Source organism: Micropterus salmoides, unplaced genomic scaffold, assembly GCF_014851395.1.
Source record: "Micropterus salmoides isolate LMB-PRFRI ecotype aquatic unplaced genomic scaffold, ASM1485139v1 Ms_hic_scaffold_11, whole genome shotgun sequence".
NCBI lineage: Eukaryota > Metazoa > Chordata > Actinopteri > Centrarchiformes > Centrarchidae > Micropterus > Micropterus salmoides.
This window is the reverse complement of record NW_024040152.1, coordinates 19556282-19566550: the sequence shown is the minus strand read 5'-3', so window position 1 is coordinate 19566550 and position 10269 is coordinate 19556282. Positions and strand designations below refer to the sequence as shown.

Sequence of the window (10269 nt, the reverse complement as noted above, 5' to 3'; positions counted from 1 at the left end):
TAACCTTTCAGGTGCTCTTGGACCACTAGATGGTACTAATGCATCACTGGTCAACCTTAACCTTTACAACATTTTCCAGTCTTCCCGACTTAATGCCTGTGTATCTCTACAGACCTGTTCTGTCCCCCAAGTACCAGTTACAACATGAGTTCTGCCTCTGTTCACCTCTGCCTCGGCATGCAGAATAACACAGTAGACAAGCCTCTGTGAAGCAGGTTTAGTTCACAGTGGCAGCCTCTGTGTCTTCCCAGAAAACTGTAGCTGCTTTCACAATGGAGAATAACTCAGGGCAGGACAGGAAGTGTCTACATGTAAATAAAGCTAGGGGGCACATGACTTGTGTGTGGAGAGCTTGAGGAGTGTTCAAGGTTGCCACCCCAAAACTGGTCTGTCGATGGATCCCAATACACCACGTTTGATGCACCGGCATTTGAATTTCACACAGACGTGCTCGCTCAAACTGGATGCGGAGCCTGTTTTGGTAGCTGTGCAGGGCAACCATAGAGGGGGCAGGCAGATCTACCTGCAAGTCAATAAAATGTATTTTAAGAGGCTTTTCCAGGATAAAAAAATCAGGTAAGTCATATAATGATTTCACAACCTTCAGCATGATTTATTGTGCATCCCTTGCTATGTGCTGTAAAGTGTTTTTTTCTCAGCATAAACAAACTGTATTGTATAATATGTTTGTTTTAATGAATTATTTCACCCAGGTAAATGGAGTTTACGAGAACATGCCATTCTCCCAGAACAATGTCACTGTGCAACAGAAAAATGGATGGATAACCATCCAGACCCCACAGCCAGTTGAGCTTAAATCCACATTCTGGTCAAGATCCTTGACATTTATTACCAGACAACCTGTGGTGTTTGTGGGAACTACAATGCTGATCCCTTATTTGACCTGCAGCTTTCCAGTGGCACCATGATCTCTGATCCTGACATCTTTGGGCCATCATGGGAGTTTGTTTGGTGATTGAATCATCCTGCAGCGACACGTCTGTCAATTCTGCCAGTACCCTGTGCCTGAGTACAACTCTGACCTGTACTGTGGCCTTCTCAACCATCCCAGGGGACAATTCTATGCTTGTCACCATTTAGTGTACCCACAGGAATACTACTCACTCTGCATGGAAAACCTTTGTGTTGCAGAAGGACAACACTGGGCCTCTGAGGCAGGAGGGATGGTTGACCTCTGGATGAACGCCACAGGCTGTAGTAAGTCCAACAGCTTGGTAAATTGTTTCAAAATGATTAAATGCAGTAAAATTGTACTGAATAATACTGCCATGTGTTTTATTTTACAGATGATCGATGTCCTCAAAGCAACTACAGCCAGTGTGCCAATTCTTGCTCCTCACTGTGTCCTGAGATTAGCCTGTCAGTGCAGTGCCCCAGGGGCTATAAGGAAAGTTGCCAGTGTAATACTGGATTCCTTTAATGATGGCCATAACTGTGTACCAGCAGAGCAGTGTGGCTGCTTACATGACGGGAGGAGGTTTAAGGTAAGAATGAAACACTGTTTTCTGTCCATTCTAATTAGGAATGTTAATTTAGCTAGTCCTACACTTTTACTTGAATTATACCATTTCTGTTTGTAATGTTTTAATTAGAAATGGTATTTGACTAAATTTTACCTTGTCAGTAAACACATTGCAATGTACTTTTTTTATTAGTTTATATTAAATGTTTCTATTTTCAGGCGACAAACTGCTACAGAACTGTACTGTCAACTGCATCTGTGGTCCTCCTCTTTGTCTGTGAGCAATATTCCTGTTCTCCACTGCACAGTTGTATAGTTTACGATGGAATCATAGGTTGCCCCAAGGATGGAGAGGATTTCAATTAAGGAAATATACTTTTAGATACTGATTTGCTTGCCAGTGCAATTATTAATGCTGTTAACATTATTTATTTTTTCTTAAGCAGAGCAAAACCCACATGTGATGGAAAATATGATGAAACAGAGAAATGTTACCTGAGCAAATGGTATGCCTGTCTGTGAGAGCCGTTGGGGTTTGTGCTGGGCCTGGGGAGGCACTACCACACCTTTGATGGGCTCAGCTATAACTTTGAGGGTATCTATGTGCTTGCAGCCAGCAAAGGGGCAGCACGTGGCTTGACACCTTTTAGTGTGTCCAAGAACAATGGCAGCATAGCAGCATCCTCCACACCGGTGGTCACTGTGCAAGCTTATAGATTTGTCATCAAGATGCAGCATAGATGTGAGTAAATGTCAGTTTCTGAATGAAGAAGATGTTTAGGTTTTAATTTTATTACTTATCAGTCTCCCCTTTAATTTTCAGCTTAATGGTCAAGTGACTCATGTTCCTCTGTTGAGGGGTAAGATCCAGGTATCTTACAAAGAAGGCAGAGCTCTACTGAAAACTGACTTTGCGATGCATGTAGTCTTCGATGGGAACAGCCCTGTTCTTTTTACACTGGACTCACACTACAGGGGCAAAGTCTATGGCCTGTGTGGCAATTTTAATGGTGATCCTCAAAGTAAATATTTTGCACATACTCCTGGTACCCCTACCATTAACTGTGGAGCTCGCTCAGTCTTGCCGGCTGTGATGAGGACCATAACTGTTGTACTGGCTGTAAACAGAAACTGGATGAAGTGGCCTTCCTCACAGAATGTGTTCCTGAGGTTGTCTTAAGTCACAGGAGGCACTGTGCAGTGCTCGTCAGAGTGGTCCATTGGCCCACTGTCATTGTAAAGCCGATCCAGATTCCTTTGAAAGTTGTGTAGTCAACCACATACATACTGAAGAGTTGCGACTGATGATGCCAGATATTCCTTTTCTATAGTTTGTGGAGGATCCAGTGATAGCTACCACGGTGAAGTGACAGTTGGTAAGTAGTCGTATTGAGGGGTGCAATATAATACAGTTAAATATTTCTTTATTATTATTGTTAAATAATCTTTAAATGCCACACCAATATCCAATTTGATGTGCACTGTCCACCCACCAGAATACGTGTGGCTCACCCTTCCCTTTCTTGTCTTCCATCCTGTGAATTTAATTCCAGTGACTGTAATAAGGTCAGTGTTGAGGGCTGTTTCTGTGACCCTGGATTCATTAGGATTCCAAATGGCTGTGTGCATCCACATCAGTGTGGCTGCACAGACTCTAGAGGCAAGTACCACAGCCTCAACTCAACTTTCTGGGACAGCTGTGATCAGCACTGGGAATGCCAACACTGACCCTGATGATGACCAAATGATGCCCAATGAAGAGCTTGCCCAAATAGATTAGGGTTTGCCCACAGCTGAACAATGGTGTAGTCTGTTCCTCCAGACTACACTATTGTCCTGCTGAAGCACAGATGCTTTTTGAAGGCGGTGATTCCTGTGGGGTGTTGCTGAATGAGCTAGGGCCATTTGCAGACTGTGCCTTAGTATTAAGTCCTAAGCATTACTTCCACAGCTGTGTAGCAGATTGCTGCTCTAATGATGGACACTACTCTGCACTCTGCAATTCCACTGCATCTTATGCTGCTGCCTGCCATGCAGCTCAGCTGCCCATTAGGCACTGAAGGTGTGAAACTTTCTGTGGTGAGTATATGAATTCAGTCTGTTGTTGTTGGTCAGTTGAATTTTATTTTATTAAACCCCTAGTCAGCTGATTATTCTGTATGGCTTTCATGAACATCTTAGACAAAGCAGCAATCATGCAAACTTTGTCAAAAGTTTCAAAAATATTTTCCGGATTAATATGCAATAATCTTCATGACGCAGCCTGTCTCTCAGGTCTTCAAAGAACGGAGGCTACTCGCAATAATATTGCTACATTTTGTTTGAAATTCAGGTAAAGTGACCCCCCCAGCCTGCCAGCATTTACAGTGAGCACGACAGGAGAGAGAGGGGGCATTGCTCAAAGTTTCAGGGCTTGTCAGCGACTACTGAATTGTAATTAAAACATTTAGATATAGCCTAAATGTTGTCGGTCAGTGTCTAGTCAGTTTATATGCTGCACAAATGGTTAACAGTCCGCCGCAAAGTAGAGAGAATAGCCACCTGACCGCGACTCCTCTCGCTCTCTTTGCTGTCTCTTTGTACTCACTCAGAGACTCTGTTTGGGACTTTTTCTCTGTTCCAGGATGTTTCCCTCTAAAGCGGCTTTGAACGGCACTTTATCAGAGATGCTGAAATTAATGTTTGTGTGGATTTGTGGTGATTCTTATTTCTGATCACAAGTGTTTTCAGTTTCCGTTTTCTATCTAGCTCGTCTCATCGAGTATAGTCGCAGACGGGCTCTGTGTCTGTAGCCTACTACCATGTCAGCACAGCAGTAACGCAGGGTAATGCACAGCAGAGGGGCAGGTAGATTTTGTTAAACTATTATTACCCTGGTGGCCACTCCTACTCCATAGATTGAGATTTTATTCTCGTAATATTACGACTTTTGTCTCAAAATGTTATTCTGCAAATGTTTATTCATTTAGCAGATGCTTTTACCCAAAGCGACTTACAATTGCTATATAAGTCAGAGGTCGCACGCCTCTGGAGTAACTAGGGGTTAAGGGTCTTGCTTACAACACATTGGTAGATGGGGGACAACGGGGAATTGAACCCAGGTCTCACACAGCAAAGGCATCTGTCTTATCCCCACCCCGGCTATGTATATCAGACAACACATATATGGGAGAGATTCTACATGTGCAGAAAACCTGCTGAAACATAGCAACTGGAGTTTATAACTGAATTAAAATTAATTAATTTATAATTGAGGTGAAAAGGTGCCACATGCACATTTAAAGACTTTAGGCTACTTCAGTCATGCATGTATGTGTGTAGACTCAGCAGGGATGAAATTAAATGAGAAAAGTTGATCTACAAGAGAAACATATCTGATATTAATACATAATGCCTGAGACCCTTACTGCATTATCATATTTTGACCTTATTATATTGTCACCTGAATTTTGTGTTTCCTTTTATATAAATAAAGACATTTCCTCAATAAGTTGGTGCAGAAAAAAATCACCAGAATACAATAAATTATATGTTTAAAGCACAAATATTTCAGGGGGAGGACCCCCAGACACCCCTCAATTAATATTATCAGTGTTAATTATTATGAGTAGTAATTACAAAAATCATCAAGAAATGTCTTTGTATGGCCCATGATATTTTATTATGAAAATGACTTAGGTAAAGTAGGTATAAGGTTCAGTATGACAAACGGCATAACAAAGTAGCAAGTAGCAACAGAAAATGAGACTTTGGGTAGGGGGCGGGGGAACAGGTGAAAACATGAAAGATTTCTGTGCTGGGCTAAGCCCCCAATGTTTCAAGAGGCTGGACGTCGCTCCTGGCTGTGTGGACCTCAATGTCCCGTTGTGTGCCTTGGACTGTCCTCTCCAGCAAACTGTAGTGGAGGGTGTGAGGACGGCTGCCAGTGTGACTCTGGCTACATCTTGAGTGACGGACAGTATTACCCGCGTGAGGGAGAGTATTACCCTGGTTGCCACTTCTACTCCGAGAAAAGCTGCCAAAAGGGTAACTGTGAAAGAGGACATGTGACCTGCAGCCCCATGGAAAGCTGTTCAGCAAAGGGTGCAGTAAAGGGTGTGCCAAGTGTTTCTGGCTTTGGCTACGTCACTTTTGATAGTGTTGTTCTACCTCAGGTTACCTGTACCACTGGTATATGATTGCACTACATCTGGCCTCTGTGGGAACTTCAATGGGGATAGATATGATGACATGGAAATGAAAAATGGTCATCTTGCCAAAAGTTGTGTAGAGCTACTGCACACTTGGGCAGAAATATCTCTTGGACAGCATTGCACTGACAGTGGTGGGAGAGTGTGTCTTGAGTGCAGCCTGTGCCCACTGGACAGCACAGCCTGTGCAGTCCTGTTGATCAGTAGTATTGAAGTCGATCATTGCTGGAACAGTAGTGTTGAGAGTGATATATACGCGCGCATGTGCATTAGGGAAGTTTGTGCTGGGGAGGGTCACATGGCTGTGTGTCTAGCACTAGAAGCATATTCTGCAGGCGGCCAGGCTAAAGGAACACCAGTAGGACCATGGAAAGAGAACACTTCTTGCGGTATGTGAATCATTTTGATAACAGTTTAAATAGAGTATATGATGGACTCTAAATTATTTGCATGTCTTTCATGTCCTGCCACCAGCTCTCCATTGTCCTGACTGCAGCAGCCCAGTGAAATGTGTAGACTCAAGCTCAAACTTTTGCCCTGCTCTGCTTCAGACTGGTTCTTCAGCAACTGGCTGCCAGTGTCACTATGGAATTGTTGATGATGAGGACGAGTGCGTTCCTTACAGTCAGTGCGGATGTGTCCTTTATGATATATATCTCAAGGTATTTAATTTAATACAGACAGTAAGTGCCATATTCATCCCCTGGGGAAAATGTGGAGAATTTTCAAAGCATCTGCAGAATTAGTTTTCTCTCTTTTTAGATGGATGAGCAACTGTACATTGAGGACTTCACCCAGAGATGCTGGTTCCTCGCTTCGAGTGGGGTGATTTGTGAGGAGGCAAGCTGTGTTCTGGGGCAGCAGTGTGCTCTGAGGCATGGTTCCTGGGGCTGTCATGACAAACCTGAGGTTTGTGAGCTCAAGGGCCGCCTCCAAGTCTCCACACTCGGTGGGCAGGAGCAGAGCTCGGAACCTCTGTTATCTTATAGTCTAATGTCCCTGGGTGATGAGACAAGTGTGCAGTGGTTCAGTGCGATCTCTTACCATGGACCTTGTGATGGCAGCTTTTTCAGGCTTGTCGCTGTGTTTCAAATCCTCCTGCATGGATCATCATTTGCCATACAGGATGACACATTGGAGGTAGCTCCACCAAGAATTTTGATGGCTATGAACTGAAACATATATTGACATATTGTCACACTGTGCATGATTATTAGGCAGCTTCATTACCTCAGGTAAAATGGGCCAAAAGAGAGATTTAACTGACACTGTAAATTAAAAAAATTTAAAATGGTTTTCAGACTGTTGATTAAACTAAGTGTGTAATATGTCCATTCCTATGACTTCATGTGTTCTATGTACCATCAAAAATGGTCAATCAATGTTAGAAAAATTATAACAATTTCAGCATCAGCGTTGGTTTCCATGCTTGTTTGTTTACCCTTCTTCTTCTTTTCTTTTATATCTCTCGCTTCCGGGTGTCCCCTGGCAACCCCTATGTTTCACAAATTTTCACATCACACCACTTTGAACTATGGGCAATTCTGTCAGCTAAGAGCCATGGCACAATTTCTGATCTGACAGTGGGACAATCCTAAGACCTATCGCACTTCTCGGGAATGAGTCTGTGGACATACTTGCTGGCCTTGGGCCATACTAGCAAATGTGCACATCCACCTTTGCCATGGTGTCGGTCAGTAGTGAAAGCAAATAAAGTCTGTAGCAAGAAAAGTTTAAAAATAGGCTAATTCTACAATAGTTTGAAGAAACCATTAAAAAGATTCCACTGAATGAATATTGTCTTATTTGCTTTGGGATTCGTGTGACATAGCCTACATGTGCAATGATAATTGCTGGGTAATATGAGTATGTTATTTTAAGTCTCTATTTGATAATGTGACAAGACAACAAGACTGCTAGGTGAAACACAGACTCTGACAAGCAGACTAGCGGAGCACATGCCTGTGTGTGTGTGTGTGTGTGTGTGTGTGTGTGTGTGTGTGTGTGTGTGTGTGTGCGTGCATGTGCGTGCACATTTACTGCATTTAATGTTTTCTGTTAAGACTGTGCACAATGAGGAAACAAGGCACGCAAATTTGCTAATATAGGGTTCCTCTCGTGCATGAATTATTAAAAACATCTAGATTTTTTAAAGATTCTTTTTATTACTCAAAATTGGGCTAATATTCAAATTAACTTACTTTTTTTTGAAAATTCTGTTTTGTTTTTAAATTATTAATTATTATAACTGTCCACGTAAGTGGACACCATGCAACAAAGGAGTAAAATGCCACACCTGACAGTGGGATTGTTATGTTTTTTATGTCATGTTATGCTATGTATTTAAGCTCAATTGTTGCAAATAAACAATAAAAAACATATGTTAAGAACAAATAAAGGAAAAACACTCAGTGATATTGATAACTGTAGTTACATGTATGTGGAAACCCAGTAGCATATTGTTATCCTCATCTAACTTCTTGTTGAATCATCTCAGTTTTAACATATCAACATCCAACATGTAACAGATTACATATTAAAATTGATTGCTTTACAGTATGTGAGTGTAATACTTATTCTTATTTCGTGTAAAGGCTGCAAAGGAGTCAAAAGTTGTAATTTAATGCTGTAATATGCACTTATGCATTGTCAGTTATGTTCATATATTTGTTAAATGTCTGTTTTATTATAATATAATACAATTTATTGCATCTTTGAAAAATTAGAATAGACTCCACTGATTACACAATCAGACTCCACTGATTACCTTCACATATGTGGACAGTTGTTTGTTGGTATATAAAAACAACATTTTACTCTAAATTTGAATTTATAAAACATAAACTTGTTAATAATACTTTACTGCACATACTTTTTTAAATCTTGACTGCCCTCCTTGAATAAAAGTTTTTCACAGATATGCCTGAGACGGTGTGGTGTCCGAACGATAATGCTGCGTGATGTGTTGAGAAGAAATCCGCTTGACACTGTTCTTGATTATAAAAGTTTATTACATCAAAGAATTCAGCATCAATTACAAGCTCTGCAGCAGCTTGGAGAGTTAGCACATGGCCATCACAGTCAGCCATTGATGAGGTCATCAAGCAATAAATATTTGGAAAACAACAGTAAACTGTTACAGTGTTCATATCAATCAAATGACACTGTCCTGAAATGACTTGGAGAACATAACCATGATATAGTAACCCAAAATGGAGTTAAAATAACTGTCCACAAATGTGGATACCATGCATCAAAGCGTTAAGACAATGAGGAAACAAGGCACACAAATTCGCCAATATACGGTTCCCTTCTGGACACAAATGCTGTCTGTGTGTGCGTGTGAGTGCTTAGTAACTGTGGAGCCCAAGGGCCCATCATAAAAGCCTGGGGCCAGTTGTTACTAACTTACGCCAATGTGTCACACATAGAGTAATGGAGACAAAGTAAAGTGAACCAAATGAAGATACTCGAGTTGATGACAACTATTGTTTTTACTGGAAGTGCAATAAAACCTTTGCAAGTCAAAAGCCAATACTTGTTACACCCGTTCAACAATTTTAAACGTTAACATGTACAAATCCTCTTATAAAGATCCTTTAAAATCTTTTTTTAAATAATATGTTTTTAAAAATCTATCTTTATCTTTCAACAATGAAAAAGAACCACGTACAGTATGGTTCCGTCAATAAAATGTGGCCATTTACACCACTGATTTTACTTAATACTGTCAGCACTCCTGTCAGTTAGGCCCATACACCTTTTAAAATAAGGTCATTTCTGGCCAGTGTTGATTAGGTTCCAACCAAAAAAAACTAATGCGGCACACCTTTCTATCTAAATCTACAATCTGTATACATAACTAAACCAGAGTTAATATTGCCCTGCCCAAAGGCTTCTGACCAAATGAACACTAATAAAATATTTGAGTTTTTTTAATCAAAAAAAATCTAATGCAAACTTTTGAGGGCCAAGTTATATTTACTATCTGTCTATCACAAATATTGTTGCACCATTCACTATGTGCTGTTATTCTTGGGTGACACCCAAAACCAACAGAAACCGCCTGTTTAGCTCAGCTACTGATATTCTAGAGAATTATCCACCCATTTTGCAAGCTTTACAAGTGACACTTCTTTTACAGATCTTTGTTTACAAGCATGAACTGGCTTAAAGGACACAATATAAACATTGGCGGAAACTGTGGTGTGCACACTGAATAGGGCCTTACATGCTAGCAATGTGATGCACAATAGGTGGCTTTTCTCTTACTGATAACAAATGGCATAAAGTGGTGCTAATTAGCAGAGTTTCAGGAGCGGGACCACACATCAACCACGTCACCGCCAGCATTTCCATAAATACCCACACGTCCTAACTCCTCCCCTTCGCTCTTGTATCCTGCATCCCTCCCCCCCAACCCTTTCTCTGTCCTGCCTCCTGATCTTCTTCCTCTCCATAGGGTTATAAGGGGGTCCGTCATCCTATCATAGCTTCCCCACACGCATTCGAATGTCTCTTCGGCAACCGCAAGCCTCATACATCTTTCTGTTTCGATCATCAATAAATCATTTAATCATACCTGTTGATTGTGTG

The 10269-nt window shown here is 41.2% G+C and overlaps 1 protein-coding gene across 1 annotated transcript; it reads left to right on the top strand.

Annotated features, from left to right (window-relative positions):
- Positions 1-170: 170 nt before the first annotated feature.
- LOC119897791 (zonadhesin-like) lies at positions 171-8292 on the top strand. Its single transcript, XM_038711754.1, has 6 exons — positions 171-576; positions 714-1218; positions 1308-1505; positions 1703-6062; positions 6148-6335; positions 6436-8292. Exons 4-6 carry the CDS (start codon positions 5714-5716, stop codon positions 6847-6849), a joined length of 951 nt encoding a protein of 316 aa, XP_038567682.1. The 5' UTR covers positions 171-576; positions 714-1218; positions 1308-1505; positions 1703-5713; the 3' UTR covers positions 6850-8292.
- The last annotated feature ends 1977 nt before the right edge of the window (positions 8293-10269 follow it).